General features: G+C 34.8%; 1 protein-coding gene across 2 annotated transcripts in view; it reads right to left on the bottom strand.

The window, feature by feature from the left end:
- LOC140746214 (uncharacterized) overlaps positions 1–20,485 on the bottom strand; it is a 104,225-nt gene that overhangs the window by 3,389 nt on the left and 80,351 nt on the right. Inside the window, exons 5-6 of one of the 2 annotated variants that reach the window (XM_073078265.1) lie at positions 4,237–4,511; positions 3,331–3,555 (exon numbers count right to left, since the gene is read on the bottom strand). In XM_073078265.1, coding sequence (XP_072934366.1) covers positions 3,331–3,555; positions 4,237–4,511 — 500 coding nt within the window. The remainder of the gene's footprint in view (positions 1–3,330; positions 3,556–4,236; positions 4,512–20,485) is intronic. The other variant, XM_073078266.1, reaches the window with a different exon arrangement.

Here is a 20,485-nt window from a genome sequence, read left to right as displayed (position 1 = left end):
TTCCACCTATTTCTACCTCATAACATCAGTGTTAAGCGCTGCTGTGTTCTGGTTTGAAGGGTGTGGTAAGGGAGACATAGTTTTCCGAGGCGTTCCAGCTTAGTCCTCAGGCATCAGTGGCCGACCTTAGGTAGGAATAACTGGGGTTCTATTCTATCTGAGGTTGATTACACATGTCCATAGCGGCAGTTATCACTTACCATCAGGTGGACTGCATGCTCGTCTGCTACTCCTATATTATCAATAAAAAAAAATGTATCAGATTTAAAGTTTTGTTTGCACATTAGGTCTTATTAAAAGCTAATGCCAATAATATCGGTTTATGTATAATTTCCGTAACCGCGGAAATACCTAGTTATTTGAACACACTGAATTATTTTTCCAATGTACTAAATTATACCAAAAAAAAAAACGCTATCTACACTCACAGCCCCACACTAGGATTCCCTGTGTCGTGGGTACCATGGACACATACGTAAACAAATACACTAACACCCAGACCCAGAAACAGAAATCGAAATTTATTATTTAGATGTCTGTCTGGCCGGGGATCGACCCTCTGCGCGTCAGACCGGTATGGTGACCGCTCCGCCACGCGGGTCGTCAAAATCCGAAATCCGATCGAATCCGAATCCGATGTAGTCAAAAACCGAATTATTTAGTAGTAATACTAACTACTGTATCACCATTTCAATCATTTGTTTTTTGTAAGTAATCCAATTATTTTTTACTCGAATCCTCTGCCTCAAAACATAGTTCGCAGCTTTGTTTCATGTTCTATGAGGCGTGGGAAGACCTCAAATTGGAAGGAACAGACCAACATTGTCCTTAATTGATACCTTTGAGGTACTAACGTAATTTTAGGGTTCCATAACCTCGTGCAACGTGACCATTGTCTTGTTTGCGGTCAAAACAATGGTTAATTAGACTTAGTATTGTATGGCGAATGAGTTTTATAAATTATGCGCAATTGAAACTATGTATATGATACGTGCATTTTATGTTTAATATTTCTATTGACTTTTATTTTCTTTTTGTATTTTTTATAATATTTAAGTAGTTGACGCTCAGTCCTGACGCTCAGGCTTTTGCTGCTCATGGACATCTGTATTAAACTCCAGATAAGATTTGATTACCTGAGGTTGGCCACAGATGCGTTGCTAGCCCCAAGGAATATGTTGAAATGCTTCGGATTAGTATATCTCCTTAACACTGCTGTTATTAGGCAGACGCGTTATTTATAAGAGGCGTTCCACTTTATTACTTCGGGGTAAAAACGCTCCTCTGGCCTATCTACGATAATATGCCAGTCCTATTAGTTAAGATAGTGTTAGAAGGAGTTCAGGTTTGTTTGCTATATAAATTTTGCCAGAAACAAAACTATATAGCTACATAGGCTCTAAAAATTATTAAATAAAATTTGTATTAAAATAAACTTTTTTTTATAATAAGTTTTAAATAAGTATTGGACACCATAAATAAATAAAGCTGTCGATTTGGAAAATAAATAAGTGTTATACAAGTTTCTTTACATAATTCCATGTGCTTATAAAATTATCTCTATTTTTGCGAGAACGCCCCGTCTGAATCGATCTAGTATTTTCTAAATAGACAGACAGACGAAAAGAACTCATTTCACAATATTTGTGTCATGAACCTAAGTTATATTTTCGATTTAGACGATACTTTGTCCACTAAATGTCTCATAGAATACATTAGAAAGCTCAAAAATATTGTTGAATCGATATTCGGATACCAAATTCAAATAAACTAGTTTCGAATATCGCGCTATTCAATGAGGTCATTTGTAAATGCGGGTATTTTTGCATTTTTGCCTTAACGCCTTTTTCGTGTTCTTAGATTGAATAAGTAGCCATAATTTAGTAGACATGATGGTAACGTTGATGATCTAATCGAGGTAAAAAAGATTAATGAAAACAATCTGTATTGCGCATGTTTTTTCACGTTTCTTAGAAAACGTAATAGGTAGGATGTAATAGAAGGTTTTCATAAACTTAAAATAATCTAGTAGGTAGTAGTAAATTACTTTATCTGATATTTGTAAAATAATTTACACAGAGATTTTTGGCTACTCAACCAGGATTAATTTTATAAATTGCTTCCATTTTATTAATTAATCGTTAAGAAACTTGCATAATAGAGAACTTTTAAAATATATTTTCTCAACAGATATTTAAAGTCTACGATTCCGCACTTGGTCAGCGCGGTAGACTATGACCTAATCCTTCTCACTCTGAAAGGAGACTGCCCAGCAGCAGGATAAAGGGTTGATGATGAACATGTAACAATTCCACTAGAATTACCTACAGTGTGTCATATTCTTCGATCCGATATATACAAAAAATTTAACACAACACTTTTACATTCAATGATCTAAATTGACATAAATGATTTTCATTTTGCACTTGTCACGGTTAAAAGTGAATACCAAATAAATTATGAACGACAATAATAAATAAATCATTTCGTTTTTGAATAATCCATTTCTCTTTTACTCCACAACTTTCTCTCTTATCAAATCTTAATGCTATCCATCATTCCATTTATAGGATTTATATCTTATCTAACTTGACCGGTCTAGTCTTATATGGCAAATCGAGTTATCAAGTGATTTTGTACGACATTTGAAAGATAATTTTTAGCTAAACCGTGAGAATTCTTCACATTAGACAAGTGTTAGGATAGTCTACAAGAAAGTAGTAATAAAATTTATATTTTGAATTTAAAAGTATTAATTATTGTTGCAGACGAACGATTCACAAGTTTCTTTTTTATATATAATATAGGAGTAGCAGACGAGCATGCAGTCCAACTGATGGTAAGTGGCTACTGCCGCCCATGGATATCTGTAATTAACCGTCGGCCACAGATGCGCCGCTACCCATGAGGACTAAGCTGGAACGCCTCGAAAAAATATGTCTCCCTTACCACACCTCTCAAACCATAACACAATAGAGCTTAACTGGTGTTATTAGGTAGAAATAGGTGTGGCGGTTGTGCCGCCTTAGTCGAACCACGAAGGCTTCTACTAGGTAGACATAGGTGTACTACTTGCACGGACGCTCTTGCCACGAACGTGTAAGATGTGGAATGAGCTTCCTCCTGAGGTATTCCCGGAGCGCTATGACATGGAGCACTTTAAAAAAAGGTGGCAAAAGAGCTTACATCCAAAGCCGGCGATGCATTGGCGACTCCTCTGGTGTTGCAAGTGTCCATAGGCGACATTGACTACTTTCCGACAGGTAGCACGTCTGCTTAATCGTTAGGTTAAACAATAAAAAAAAACTACTATTGCAAAGGAACACTCACCGCTAGTGCTATGATTGTCGTGTTGCCTGTAATCATTCCTCTCTGGCGACGGAGCGAGGTCACTACCAATCCCGGAGCTGCCCCCAGACGACTCCAGCTTGCGTCTCGCGTTCACACCCACTATGTTCTGGTTGAGGCAACGCCGCGTGTCTATGTTGCTCAAGTTGCCCTTCTGTCTGTGGACCGTGTCGTAATCCCGTGGTGGTAGGAGAATCGGGCTCTTGCCTGGAATAAAAATCTTAAGATATAACCCTCAGTTAGTATTGTAGGATCTTAACTAATTGATTTGGCAAGCTTTGGCAAACGCTACTGATGGCAATCGTTAATCTAGAAAGGTTTTTTTGAGTAATGACTGGATGCTGCTATTATGCTTCGCTACGCTTCGCTGTTGAGTTAGTTACAACTACTACTAAAGCACTACATCAACAATAAGGAAATATAATAATAACTAATAGTTCTTATTAGTGATCTACTAATGCTAAATGTTACACAAACAAACACAATACACCCATAACATACATACAAATAAAAAATAAATAAAATCTCTTAGAAATGTACTAAAATTCGTGAAGTTTTTGGATTTAATTAGACAGAACTAGATCAGAGATAAATGCTACTACTTATAAAGGGAAATCTTTTAAGTATATAAGTATTCTTAACAAATGTTTAATGCAAAACTCAAACCGTAAGTTTTATGAGCATGCCATATTGCACAGGAATCCCTTATTCCCTCTTTTTAGGAGTTGAATAAAGGGACAAAACAAAAGTAATCATTCTCTAAGAGGCTTATAATTCAAACAGGGTCTAAACAACTAATACATACCAAATACCATGCATACCTTTAGTGCATTCTACATAGCCGCGTGTAAGCTGATCTACCTACGTAAAACTGGAAATTTCACTGACCTAAACCCTTTTTACCTGTTGACAACTTCTGCTTGAGCTCAGCCGCCAAACTGTCATATAAATTGGCAACGTATCTCTCTTCATTGCTTCCAGAATCTGATTCCCTGGAAACCTCGCTGCCAAGGGACGAATCTGGTGGTTTCTTGGAGGACGGCAAGGCTCCTCTCATCTGCAACTTTCTCTCGATGTCAGCGAACTTCTTCTGGTTTTCTGGACGCTCGATCAACGCTTGTAAGTGTGTGTAGAGCATCTCTGCTGTGTGGTCTGAGTCGCATCTGCAAATGATAAATATATTTTATTAGACAAACGATTATATACTTGTTCATGTTTATATATAAGACACTAAGACCTCAACAGACACAGGATTTTGGTGAAGTATATTTCTGAAAGGTAACAAAACCATACTGAATAAGTATCCTAATAACACGGATCCAATTACAAGAATAGAAAAAGCATATTTTACTTCTTTAAATATAGCTACCCAAATTCTTATGGAACACCAGCTGGAAATCGAATTTGGAACCGTTGGCAACAGCGTTAGTTTAGATTTTTCGCTACTTCAACTTTAGTATTACTTCCATTTTGTTTATTTTGATAACACTAAAATATTTCGTATATTTCAGTGTTCTTAATTTTTTTAGGAACGACTTTGTTATCTTCTAAATATATAACATACTATATATATACATAATACATGTAATAAACATTAAATCGTGTTCCACGTATAATTGACGTTTGGTTTAATAATCTTCCAATAAAATCAATTTACGACACACTGGCGTTTAAAATTTAAGCATCAATCACCGTAATTCAAATCTGTCATCGTGCGAATTAAATTTTATAAATGCGTTTAATAAAATCCAAGTACTTGGTAAATTAGGTCGGCAATCCTCATATGGGAGCTTTAACGCCACAAGTGGCCGACAGAGCGAGATTCCTCGCGAATCCGGTATTGCACTGGGTGGTATAAAAACTTGTCGTTCAATATTAAGTCTACTACTGTACTATTTAATATATCCTTGCAACATACTTTTTATGTTATGTAAGTAGCTAATGAGTCAATCTGGTGGTAGGGAGTAACTGTAGCGCATAGATCTGTAATAACTCCCAGATAAGAGGCCTAATTGAGATTGGCCATAAATGCGTTGTTAACGAGGGGGAAACCTTCAAAAGGTACCCGGTAGGAGCGACACAGGGTTAAGTGGGAGGTCTTACTCACTAACCCCAGGTGGCCGTCCTCAGCACTGTATAGAGGACTCCGGGACCTTTACTCTAGGATTTACAATGCCTGTTCTAACTTTAGGACTAAACTGGGACTCCTCAGTTACTGCTATAAGACATCATTATATCAGTATTAATATTGATGACATGGATCTATCGATACCATCGATATTACAAAATATGGTACACGGTATTCAATACAAAAGTCAAGAGTTGCTCCCCGCATACCGAAGTATTGTGGAGTGGGTAATGTCAAAGTTGAACGATTATTGTCAAGGCTTCGAGTTAGGCTGTGTTCACACGGTATATGATACACATTTTCATATAAGACAATTCTTATCGAGTAAACAGTGGCTTGATTTTCGTGTTCACACGACACTTATACTGCGAAAAATGGTTTAACGGTGGTAGAACTTTGGGGTTCGACTCAGTGACACCACTGCATCGTCACAGATGCGCCGCTACCGCTGAGGACTAAGCTGGAACGCCTCGGAAAGGTCTGTCTCCCTTACCACACCCTTCAAACCGGAACACAGCATCTCCTAACACTGCTGTTATTAGGTAGAAATAGGTGTGGCAGTGGTGCCGCCGGAGTAGAACCACAAAGGGTTCTACCACCTTCAAACTATCACATCTATTTCTGCATAATAACAGTAGTGTTGGGCGTTGCTGTGTTCCTGTTTGAATGGTGTGGTGAGAAAGACATATATTTTTAAGGAAATCCAGTTTAGTCCTAGAGGGGTAGCAACGCATCTGTGGCCAACTACAGGTAAGACTCTGATCTTATCTGGGGTTGATTACAGATGTCCATGGGCGGCAGTAGCCTTACTATCAGGTGGACTGCATGCTCGTCTTCTTCCTACATTATGGAACAAATTGTAGTATCTCTTGTATTGTATCCCTGAATGTCTTTTATTTTATATTTCTTGTGCAACAAATAAATGGTTGCCTGGATGAGATCGCTATTTTATTGATAAGGCCGCCAATTGTACATTAGTTTATTTAAAAAAAAATGGATTTTTTTACATTTAATTTGGTGTTCAATAAAGAGTTTTGTATTGTATTGTATAATAGTATATGTAGTACAATACTGTGTACCCAGCCTTATTTCACTTTTGACATGGTTAATTTGCATCCGCAACGGACATTTGGCACAAACGACGTAATGAGAATGGTCTTTAGTCATCCTCAATTTACGCTTTAAAATGATTATAATTTATCGAGTGTTGGTTGATCAAATACTTCGAGATATTTTGTTGACGTTCATACACGAAATCCCGTAATTTATTTATTTTGTTAAGAACTATAAAAATGGTGGTAATTTTATTTAAACGTTTATTTACACTGAAGTTCCTGAAATAATACTCGTAATATGTTAGGACCAAAGGTATCTACAAACTATATAGTAGTAACAGACCGGATATGGGGAGGATAAGTGTTATCCAGGACTTTTTTATAATATAAGAGTAGCAAAGGACCAGTCCACCTGATGGTAAGCGGCTACTGCCACTTACTGTATATAATCAATCGCATATATGTAGATTAGATTCCTACATGAGGTCGCCTACAAATGCGCCGCTACCCCTGATGACTAAGCTGGAACGCCTCGGACAAGTATGTCTTCTTTACCACACCCTACAAACCACACTACAACACATAGGTACTTACAGGAATTATTAGCAGTTGGTAATAAGTTGTTCTGAAATATATATCTAACTTCAATCAAATTGAGGTGCTTTCTTGCATGAAAATTTTGACAATATCCACTCTATGGCCCTATGTATTTAACCTTTGGTAACAATAATGTATTGAGTACTAAGGACATTGTTTTTGTAAATGTTAGCACTAAGTAGTTCTTCTAACAGGAAAGCAGTAACCCTGGCTAACGGTCAGTAGCCGGCGTTGGCGTTTTATCAATGAAACTAGTTTTTCCATCCACGAACAAACAAGTATTCAGCATTCCTGCTTCCCTGCTTCCAATGAGAAGTTTTCGCAAAAAGAAGGAACTCGAAAAAAAGAGAAAAAATAAAAGAAACAATCGGACCGAGATTTGAACCCGGGTTTCCTGCGTTTTAATGCGTAAATGGTGGCGAAATTTAGCTTCGTATTCTAATTATATTAAAGGAGGTTTTCATTCAATGAAAACACGGTTAAAACGACATTTTCTGAAAATAAAACCTAGCCAGATCAATATAACGCCCCCTAAACCGGCTGAGTACAAAATTTCAAATTTCGAGATCGTTGATATATATATATATATATACATACAAGAATTACTCGTTTAAAGGTATTAGAAGAATAGATAGATATTACGTTTCTTATTTATTGTAATAAGCTCTCATCGTCTTGCGTCTTATACATACGTCTTAGTGATCTCAGCAATATTAGGTGCTGTTGGAAGTCGGATGGGAGACCGCTAGTGGCTAAATTTCATGCAACCACGCTTTGGAGGGTACATTAAGCTATTTTTCCGGTTATAACTATTGAAAAGCAGTCGTTGAATGTTATCGAAGGTCTTATATGCGGGTTAGAAGCATTCTATGCGACATGGCCAGTAAACTGTACCTGCCATTAAAATCCGCATGGAAGCAGTGTAATGGAGTATGTTCCAGGCCTTCTCTACTCGTGGAAAAAGATCTATGCCCAATAGAGGACATGTAGTGTATGCAGCCAAGTGCTGAACACATAATAAAATAAACATTTATGACAAGCAGTGATTGGTTTGAAGCATGGCCCTCAATCGGGGTCCGATGTTCGGATTACAGGCCTCTCATTTTTCGAAGTTATGTGTACTCGTATTTTAGAAATCAATTATCCTTTTTTTAAACGATGAAGGAAAAATACTGCGAGGAAACCTATAATATAAAAAACGTTCTCAAGGGTATAGAAAGTACTCAAGGGTGAAGTCTGCCAATGCGCCCTTGATAGCACTAAATCACTCTAAGAGAAAACCCGTGCCCAGCAGTGGAACACAGATAATGGATTGAAGGCGGTCATCTTACAAGTAACTTTGGACGGATGTGACGAAACCCTTTTAGTTCAAGTATGGGTGGAGCTGCACCATAACTAAGCCCATATTACCATATTGTGTAATCGTTATTCATTGATATTCCTATTGTCAAAAGCATATGGCTGCTCCATATTGTGTCCCATGAACTAGTTTTAGATTTCTTTGATCATTGCTTCATGTGGGCTGTTTTGTGTTTATTTTTTAACACAAGTGTGTAGTCATTGCTTAGTATGGACTCGGGTTTAATCGTGACGTGGGGAGAACTGTCATTTACCAATTATTACCGACTGTTAATAAGTTGGTCTAATATACATATAGACTTACGTCAGTAGGATAATATATCTATGATGTAGACACAATCGATCCGAAATGGTGACAGTGACAGAAATCAGATTCAAGTGACAGAATTTTTGATAGAGAATCCTATGAGAGAATCCTACCTTCACATGAAGTGACGATATTTTGAAGTGTTGCAATAAAATAAATGTAAACTCATACTTACTACTAGCAAATAATAAATAGTTCGCCACTGTAGCATTTGTAATTCCAAATTAAGATACTCGAACAACCGGACGAATAATTCTCCGAACAATAACGAGTATGTAAACACTATGCACGGGGAAAGATACGTAATCTCCTCATTCCCGCTGAAAATCCATGACTCCGCGGAGGATGGACAAGCGTAGCACCGAGTATAACTGAGTGAGGTTACATATTCGTACTCGCGCGTACTCGTCTGTACTCGGGGATGATATAAAAAAAGTTTCGACCATATATGAATAGACGAATATGACTACAAAAAATGCTTGTCGTTTTAAAAATAGCTACATCTTATTATTTACCAACCATTCCATCCGAACTAACATGTAAAAATAGCTACATCTTAATATTTACCAGCCATTCCATCCGAACTAACATGTTATTACTGCTAAATTAGTAGACGGTACAAAACACGTAATGCGACATATTTATGGGTAATTTAAGGTTTTGTCTTCGCGCATAGTTTATACATTATCTGTGCGATGCTGTTGAGCAAATTATGACCATTTACTGAATAATTACGTACTTAGATCTAATTGTCTACTTAGTAAGAATATGAAATAAAATTGAATATCATAGTTCTAACAAAGTGGTTGGGTAGATAAATATGTATTTTTTGTACTTATGACGTACTTATGGGAACTTATTAAGTTCTCAATACTGTTCAAACATACGGTAAAATTTAAAGTCAACAGATAAATATTTATACTAACCATGTTCTTAGTTTTTTTATAAAACCCTATTACAAAGAGCCATAGGATTATTAGTTGGTAAGTTTTTTTTTTACTTTCTTTGACCAGTAACTATTTATTAATCTGTGCTTTGACTGTGCGCAACAATCTAACAGTTGCGAATTTGTAGTATTTACTTTAGTTTTATGGTCATTTTCTTAATAAAAAACTTGTTTGAATCCATAAAAAATATTATTTACGGCAAAATACTTTATACGCATAAGAACATGAACACACACACGCTTTTTCTTCGGTGATCTCTCGTTTAACTTAACTTTCATAAGCAACAACCGCGGCAAGAAAAGAATAAAAAAATATTCCAAATAATAAAAAAAATAATTGATTGACTAACACTGGAATGTTGGCATTTAAAAATCAATGCCGTTGTTATTGACGGACAGTTCATTGGCGATGATTGGTGCGGAAAAAAAAAACATTTTTTTAGTTTTATTCTTGAATTCTTGCGTTTTTACCTTTATTTATTTTTAAATATTACTATATTATTAACTAGTATTTATTATTTTAAGTGCGTAAACTCTTAATCTTTTTTAATTTGTCAGATATTTGGAATATTTTTATATTCTCAATTCGGCAATTCGGCAAATAAATACATTTTATTTACATATTCATGAATGTAGAGACTTTATGGAAAAACGTTTTATAGCCTGTGCAAGGTAAATATGTGGCTTTGAAACGGGTTTCTGCAAATGTTAGTATTGATGTGTGCTAAATCCTGTTTCTCTGACTCACTTGTGTGTCTAGGCGCGGTTAGTTTTATTATCTGTACGAATGTCAAGCATCGAATTTATTTGATTATAAAGTAAATCATCTTATTCTGTAAACTTTGTACCTACTAATGAAAGATTTTAAAAAACAAAACACAGATGAAATTAAAAACATTCACAGTCGTTCTGTAGTCGGACATTTGACATATAATTATAGTAGTGTTGCAATCTATCAAATAGTAATATTATAATATCCTATAATAATTAAATAAAAACATATTTTTTAATATGTTATTTCTATTCTTATGCTTTATAAAATGAAAGCGCCATAGTATACGGCGGCCATAATTAGGTATCTGTATTGCTTTTCCTGCCGTTTGCATTATCTATGACTTCGTCAAAGGTCACGCACATAGATAAACAATTAGTACACCTGCAGCACACACACAAAAACTACGACTTGACGCCGTCTAGACATACGATACAGTAGGTATTGTGTACTAAAAGTGAAAATTACTAAAAACTACTTTTGTGGACGTTCGCGCCACTTTTGACAGTTCTTTCAATATGGCGGTGTAATAGTCGTAAAAATTCCGTAATACTTTCACCAAAGTTGTCGCACAGTTTTGTAGAAAAAGTCTTTTGTTGGCGAACGAAACATGTTTGGGCGCTAAAAACCCGGTTCAATGATTTGGCACGAATTGATAAGAAGCCATGAAGAGGAAAGAAAGATGGATCTCAAATCATTAGATAAAGCTATACTTATCTAGCTGAAGTTCAGAAAAATCCGTGCTTGTATTGTACAAACAGAAAGATTAGATGTGAAGTGTAATTTCAATTTGCTGTCATTAAAAGCTCTTTAAAATTTGATTATTTATTTTAGTGATATCAATATATCTAAAGGTATATTTGAAAAAGTAAACCAGTTTTGAATTTAATACAAAATTGTTCATCTTGTGTATAGATAAGTATGGATATCTCACCGCCTTGTAATTGAAGAAAGCCATTCAATGGCTTAAACGGCTGACAATTCTGTCAGCCATTTAATGGCTGTCATGGTGTAATTTACGCGGAACAATGTCGACATCTACAGTACATGTCGGCAGTTAAAGTGGTGCAAAAATTCGAAAATATTAAAAAGTGCGGAGAAATATCGTTTCATTCGTAAATGATCTAAAAACTACATTTTTTAATATTTTTCCAAGACAAAAATAGATGACATTGACAATTTCAATTGTCAAAACTGGTTACATTTTCTTGGTAAGTAATCTTTACTAATCTATGATTTTGTGCAAACATGTATATAGGTATCTAATTTGGTCTTAAACCTTCCTATATATTTAGAAAAATATCTTTGCCTTGCCCTTTGATCTCATACTTAACGGTATTACAGAACTGTAGTGAAGCGGAAAATAATTCTAAAATCAGAAATATGAGTTAACACGTTTCTAAACACTTAATAATTATGTGTATGAGATCATGTAATACGCAAATTAATAATGATGAGGCAAAATTAATAATGTTTTCCAAATTTTAAAAGTCCAAAACAATTTTCCTCGTTTTTAACGTGAAATTAACATTGGAATATTAAAATACTCATTCATGCTGATGTCATCTTAATATTTACTTTATTTTCCACATTGAAGTCTACTTCAATAGTAGAGAGTTTAACAAAAAGCGTTGACATAACCACGTACAATCAAAAATCTGTGTACTTTTAAAACTTATTCATTTTATTTTACGATCGATTTTCTCTGTGTAAATAAATAAAGATCTATTCCTAACATTAGGTTCATTGACACTCGCAAAAAGTTGGAATAACGTTTAAATTCTACTCTTTTTTTATTTTTTTACGAGAAAAGTCGTGATTGATGATCTCTATGGTATACAGAAAATTTTGTGGACAATTTCTTATGAGGGCTTGAGCATAGCTCGGATTGATTCTCAACAGATATATCTATGTGTATGTACATAAATAAATAAGGATTTCTTATTCTGTATTACCATTTCTTGGCATATGGGGTGTAAATAATAGTTATGATACAAGTAATAAGCAAACGAACACGCACTTCACTTGATAGTAAGTGCTCACTGCTGTCAATAGACATCTGTTATATTTTATTCCACGTACAATAGAATATGGGGACTAATATGACCGCCTTTTAAGTAGGTACCAAAGTCAGCAGATTGAGATAAATTTTTAAAATAGTTCTATGATATAAAAAACAAAAATTAAAATATTGTGTATAATAGTATCTTCTACATCTACGTATACAAACAAAACTCAAGTAATTAAGAGTCGGTTTATAAATTTCGAAGGTTTCAAAGGAGGTAGGAGGAGGTAGGTGGTGCCGCCGGAGTCGAACCACAAAATGGTTCGACTCCGGCGGCACCACCGCCACACCTATTTTTGCCCCATAACAGCAGTGTTAGGCGCTGCTGTGGTCTGTTTTGAAGGGTGTGGTAAGGGAGATATATGTTTCCGAGGTGTTCCAGCTTGGTTCTCAGGGGTAGCGGCGTATCTGTGGCCGACCTCAGGTAGGAATATCTAATCCTGTCTGGGGTTGATTGCAGATATCCAAGCTACTTACCATCAGGTGGATTGCATGCTCGTCTGCTATTCTTATATTATAAAAAAAAAAATCATAGCTCAACCTTTTTAGAACATCTGAGAATATATTTCATTTAAGAATGTTTTAGCGACCCCGATCTATCCAGACATAACGATTCTCAAGGGTAATTGGAACCAGTAATGGGTTGCTTGGTCGCGCAGGTCATAAGTATTCACCTTTGAACTAGAAAACATGAATCCCATATCTTGTGTACCCGATTAGAAAGTATGTAAACTAATTATTCTGTGCCCATGACTATTCTACTATTATTATGCACGAATAATAATAAAATTAAACAAAGATTGAATGTCTCTACTTAAGTTTAAAAACTGGGATTTTGTAGACTAAGGTACGGCTGCAAATTTCAATTTATTTCAGATTTTGACGATTCCTTCTGAAAGAGGTTGTTTAATTACGAGTAATTCATTAGACTAGCTACTATTCCCAAAAGTGTTTTTTTTATTAGTTAATAGGCACGCGTTTGGCCTCGATCTCGCCTGATGGTAAGCTTTGATGAGACCTAAGATGTGCCACGCTTGCCTAGAAGTAGCCTATTCACTCTTGATTTGAAGACTCCTAGGATTATGTTTATCGGATATCGATAGATTTATCGGTAGAAATTTTAAATCTCTTTAAAATATCCATGGATAAGTCTCATCCATGGATATCTCACCGCCTCGTAAATGAAGGAAGCCATTAAATGGCTTAAACGACTGACATTTCTGTCAGCCATTTAATGGCTGTTATGGTGTAATTTACGCGGAACAATGCCGACATGCGCAGGTAAGTGGTGCCAAAAACACGAAATCGAAGAAAAAGCGCGGAGAAATATCGTTTCATTCGTAAATGATCTAAAAACTACATTTTTTTTTATTTTTCAAACACGAAAATAGATGACAGTGACAATTTCAATTGTCAAAACTGGTTACGTTTTCTTGTTAGGAGTGAGTAATCTTTACTAATCTATGGAAACATCATTCCGTTTATTTGTCTATAAAGAAATATATGCTACTTTTATTTTCTTACAGAAAAATCTTAAGTTGTAATATTTATATTTATGAGTTGTGTATATTTATATTAATGATCTATAAATTTATATGATAATAACATTTTTTATTACATACCAGATAGCAGAAATATTACTGAGAGACTAATCACTATGGAATCCAGTATCAGGTTGAAATAGCAAGCAATACCTTGAAATATGGTACATTAACACTGTAATTTAAATAATAATCCGGTATACATCCGCGACCATCATTTTCTACCTCATAAAGTAAGATTTTCATACTTATGCATGGATTCTGATTGCAAGTGGCCGTAAAGCTCCATCCAATCGATCGAATTCAAGAAACGATAAGCGTTCTCAAAATCAAAATATAATTATAGTCTGATTCATAATTAGGTGTCCAAAATGTAAACAAAGGTGTTGACCTATCAAGAAAATACGTTTCAAATGGTCGTTTTTTTTTTGACGATTTTAAATTAATACAACAATAATAAAATAATAATTTAAATAAATTAAGATCAATTCACATTTTCTAATATTTCTATTACCTCAATTTCGTTCCATATAGTAATAATAATAAAAAACAAGGTTTATGGTAGAAAATTAAAATGTGATAATGGTAACACAATCGGAACCCAAAACATTTCTTGTGCCGTCATTTTTAAGTTTCGTAGCTTATGTTATTCATTTTCGTGATTGTGATCGAACTCAAATGTATTATCGTTTTCATAGCGCGTTTGTTAAATTGTGAATAATTGTAAAGTTTTCGTTTTTTGTTGAGTTTGTAAAAATTTTTGTTTCTTGTTAATTTTGACAGTGACATTTGTTTGTTTACATTTTGGACACCTAATTATGAATCAGACTATAGATATATGTTCGTATCTTTATTGATTTACTTAGTACGTACTTGTTACATTAATACATTGTATATATACAAAATGTTAAAAACATACAAATATCTAAGTTATGTTAAGCATTTATTATGCTAATCATACATTAGTAAAGATACTTTGCCGCCTTGAAATTGAATGAAGCCACAAATGGCATATTTTAGTAAGTTCTTTTTTTTAATTCTTGACAAATAAAACATTTTTAAAATTTACGAATAAATAACTAATGCTGCGTAATTTACGTAATAAACAAATAATTATTTCAAATATTTAAGGGACATTTTAGCACGGAGACGTGGCAAAACTTTTTTACGCAATTATTTCAATTCTCAAAACTGGGTACATTTTCTTGTTAGGAGTGAGTAATCTTTACTAATCTATGATGCTAATATAAAGTTTAAATCACCGCTATGTGAATTTCAACAATAACTTGACATAAAGTTAACTTATTTACAAATATTTTTATTTTTAGCTTACGTTTATACGAAAGAAGTAACAAACATACAGTTTATCTGATGGTTAGTGACAATTGACTAATAATAATGTTATAATATTTATCGCGTGTACATATAACGCTTTCCGCTTATAATCGCGTTGCTTTGAACATGGGTTAATCTAATCACGACCGATTCCTTAGGCGATTTTATTATATTTATCGCGTGTACATATTACGCTTTCCGCTTATCATCGCGTTGCTTTGAACGTGGGTTAATCTAATCACGACCGATTCCTTAGGCGGCATCCTATCATAAAGTTGAGAATACCGGACTGCTAAGTGGCGGTGTCCTCGTTTTCTATGAATCTTTTTGTATCTTTTGTATGTATACATACCTTAAACCTGTGCCTGATGTAATCACAGCATATGATTTGCTTTCCCGCGGTTTAGATGCTAGGGCGTGGCTACTTGCTACTTTGCAACATTAAGGCTACCGCCTGATCAATTTTAGTTGCGTATGCATCTATACATACGCGTAGACAATCGATAAATCATAAAATCCTATGTATGCCGTTCCTAGGGTTTAAAGGTTGGTAGAGACCTCTGTGGTTCGACTCTAACGGCACCGCCGCACCTATTTCTGCATAATATAAATAAATATAAATAAATAATAACAGCAGTGTTAAGCGCTGCTGTGTTCTGGTTTGAAGGGTATGGTAACGGAGACATACATTTCAGAGTCATTCCAGCTTCATCCTCAAGAGTAGCGGCGCATCTGTGGCCAATCTCAGGTAGGTATATAATCCTATTCTATAAGTTGATTACAGTTGTCCATGCGGCAGTAGCCACTTACCATCTTGTGGACTGCTTGCTCATCGCTACTCCCATACCATAAAAAAGTCAGCCAGCAATCACACTCTTCCACCGAAACGCAAGCACTGTTGGTATCTCCGGTCGAGTAATGTTTGTTATACCACCTTATAAAATACGAGCTTTTGCCCGCGGCTTCGCTCGCGTTAGGAAGTAATATTTTCATCCCCTTGGAGGTAGAATTGATCAAAATCCTTTCTTAGCGGATGCCTACGTCATAACATCTGCATGCCAAATTTCAGCCCGATCCGTCCAGTGGTTTGGGCTGTGCGTTGATAGATCACTACGTCAGTCAGTCACCTTTGAGTTATATATATTTAGATTTATTTTATTGTATATAACCATTGTTTAACAATGATCAAGGAAGCAGCGGTAAGTACACGGAAAAATATATCGCAACTTGTGCAGACATGCGAGCTATCCATATAATGGGGCTGGATTTACCTAAAAAGGATATCGCGGATGTTATAGTACGTAGCAAGTGTTTTTATTAGCAAAATGCGAATAGAATACTACGTCGTTTATATGTGAATATATGTGCCTATTGTATTTGTAGAATAAAATATATTTCATTTGACTGAATGCTCAGTTCAATAGTTTCTTTTTTTTATGATATAAGAGTAGCAGACGAGCATACAGTCCACCTGATGGTAAGTGGCTACTGCCGCACATGGATATCTGTAATCAACCCCAGATAGGATTAGATATTCCTACCTGAGGTCGGCCACAGGTGCGCCGCTACCCCTTAGGACTAAGCTGGAACGCCTCGGAAAAGTCTGTATCCCTTACCACACCCTTCAAACCGGAACTCAGCAGCGCTTAACACTGCTGTTATTAGGTTACATTAAAATTGATAGAAACGTTCGAGACTTCGTTTAGGTAATTGTTATGTCTACGGTAGGTAACATCAAAGGTGGAATAAATCGAGATTTGACTCTGAAGGTCCGCCATTCCTATTTCTGCTTAATAATAACAGTGTTAAGTGCTGCTATGTTCCGGTTTGAATAGTGTGGTAAGGAGACTTTCATAGTAACGCATCCGTTGTCGGCTTCAGAGAACCCTCTGTAGTTGATTATAGTTGTCCAAATGTGCGGCAGTTGCCACTTAGCGTCAAGTTAAATGAAAAATTATTCACAAGAAAACTTGTTAGTATATACATCCTGCATCAATATTAAGAACTACTTTTATTTATAATTAAAAAATAATGCAAAATATGTATATATTCCACTCCACGCTGTTGTCAAATCTTATCAATCTTACATGAATTAAATGCCTTTCCACTACACATTAACTCATTACTCACACACGATTAAACTTGATTCATTAACGGTGTCAATACAATAACTCTAATCCAATCAAGAATGTGGCAACCCTGTGTTCAATACGATGTGGCAACCCTAAATTGACATATCACGTTGCATCGCCGGGTCGAGTGCCGCGACATCTGTCGACTCGCGAGGTATTTGTGACAAGGCCTACCTAACCCTTTTCCTCGACACTACGTCACTAACCGTTTTTATAACAATTATACAAGGCCATTGTTCCACTAGACATTCATTCTTATCAATAATGTGCCATAGATTAGTAAAGATTACTCACCCCTAATAAGAAAATGTACCCAGTTTTGAGAATTGAAATAGTTGCGTAAAAAAGTTTTACCACGTCTCCATGCTAAAATGTCCCTAAAATATTTGAAATAATTATTTATTTATTATGTAAATTATGCAGTATTAGTTATTTATTCCTAAATTTTCTCTAAAATGTTTTTATTTGTCAAAAATTTAAAAAAAGAACTTACTAATAAGCCGTTTGTGGCTTCATTCAATTTCAAGGCGGCGAAGTATCTTTACTAATGTATGTAATGTGCCTAATTCAGCCGCTTTGTTGTTTTTTTCGTGAACGAAAACCGTATAAAACATGTAACTGCGTTGCAGTGTCATGGCAGCCTGTATGTATATTGTAGTATTTGAAAGCCGATAGTATATTTTTTATTTACTTTTTGTTTTTTTGAAGTTAATTTTTGAAGAAAAATTCTTTTGACGCGTTGTACATAATGTGAGTGAATTTTTACAACACAAACTAGTATATGTACGTTTTGCAGAAACGGCTATGAACAAAGTCATTTTAAATATTTTTTTAGTTATGATATGATGGGTTGTATCATTATTTTTTGTATTTTTTTATTTTATAATAGTTTAACTATTTGCGTGTACCTATTGATGTATTATTTATTTATATATTTACATGCCAACAGCAACACACACAATACATTATATAGTACTTAGTAGTACATTATAGTAGTATTCATAATAATAAGGCTCGTATGAGTGCCAATTATAGGCATGAACGACGTTTACATGTACAATTGAATATATATATGTATATATTCAATAATTTTTTTTCTTTTCATTCCCAAATAAAGATAATTTATTGTTTCGCCTTCCCATAGACAAAATGGAAACAAACCGCTCGCGAATCCTTAAGGCATTACGCCACAGCGAAGATGCGCCGTAGCAGTTGCGCCATGCTACACGCTAAATGTCAGTCGGGTTTGTTTTGTTCTATCTAGGTAAAGGGCAGGACTGGCATCAGCCTTATTGTGTACTTGCGTTACGTAATCTGTATGTACAGATAATATAAATATTTAATTAACATAGACGAGAGTGTAGGAGTTGTTTATAGGACTGTTCTAATTAGTGTTTTTGACAGCAAATAATACAAAAACTACATTAAAAAATTTCAAAAACATATCTACTATGATTAGATAAACATTATTTCATGAATTTCGACTTTTCAACAATGCTTAAAACCGACTATCAAATCATTTAAAGAAATACTGTATAGCCTATCATAATAGTCTTCAATATTTTTGGAATATTCTTTTTTATCTGTTTCTTAGTTATTAGTTTTGTGGTTTTGGCTGGCACGTTTATATCTGATCGGTTCTTCACCTAAAGTAGAATGTATTTAAGATGCAGCTGTACGTTAATTATAAGCTTAATATAATAATTTTTGAACAAAAGAAAACTGATATTAGGTCATAGATTAGTAAAGATTACTCATTCCTAATAAGAAAATGTAACCAGTTTTGACAATTGAAATAGTTGCGAAAAAAAGTTTTGCCACGTCTCCGTGCTAAAATGTCTCTAAAAGATTTGAAATAATTATTGATTTATTATGTAAATTACGCAGTATTAGTTATTTATTCGTAAATTTTCTCTAAAAATGTTTTTATTTGTCAACAATTCAAAAAAAGAACTTACTAATAAGCCGTTTGTGGCTTCATTCAATTTCAAGGCGGCGAAGTATCTTTACTAATCTATGTATTAGGTATATAATATTTCATATATACAATTTTTCAGGCACTTATCACTTTATTTGAGATTATACAAGTACCTACATATATTAATGTACGCAAACCAACTAATCTAAATAAATTCCAAGTAATACATTATCTAATTTTCCCAATTGAAATGCAGTGAGCGAGCTTGCAATATTTCGTGCCAACGAGGCCTGTCTTACTAGGTCATTGGTCCCATAAAAGATATTTATCACGTTTAGTACGACACATGTTTTAATAGTATTTAGTATGCACTAGGTCACGTCTATTTACGCAATAGTTACGTGGTAAGGTATCATGATTTGTATATTGTATATTGGCTCATAAGAATTGGTACAGTTATAACTATATATTAAAGTCCATTGCCCATGAAGATTGAAAATCAATCCTAGGATTGGAGTCCTAACTGAAATCTAGTAAAGTATCTCTTCCATATCAATCCCTTTAATCCAAAACACAGAAACGCTTAACACTATTGTTTTAAGTTGTAACAAGTAGTAATAAAGATACTAGTGTCATAGTCATCATCATCATCAACAACCCATTATTGTCCCACTGCTGGGCACGGGTCTCCTCTCCGAATGAGAAGGATTAGGCCATAGTCCACCGCGCTGACCAAGTGCGTATTGTTAGACTTCACATACCTTTGATATTTTTTTATATAAATCTCCCAGGTATGCAGGTTTCCTCACGATGTTTTCCTTTACCGTTTTTAGCAAGTGATAATTAATTTCTAATACGCTCATAATTTCGAAAAATCAGAGGTGCGTGCCTGGGTGGATGGATTCTGAAAACCTTTTCTTTGTACGACTTTAGTCTTAAAAGGAATTTCTGTGCAAAACTTTTTCCTTCTAGACCTACTTTC

The sequence above is a fragment of the Epargyreus clarus genome, unplaced genomic scaffold, assembly GCF_041222505.1.
Source record: "Epargyreus clarus isolate Ecla_fem2 unplaced genomic scaffold, WU_Ecla_fem_2.2 ptg000012l, whole genome shotgun sequence".
NCBI classification, from domain to species: domain Eukaryota; kingdom Metazoa; phylum Arthropoda; class Insecta; order Lepidoptera; family Hesperiidae; genus Epargyreus; species Epargyreus clarus.
Note: the sequence above shows the minus strand (reverse complement) of the source record. Positions and strands in the feature narration are given on the sequence as shown.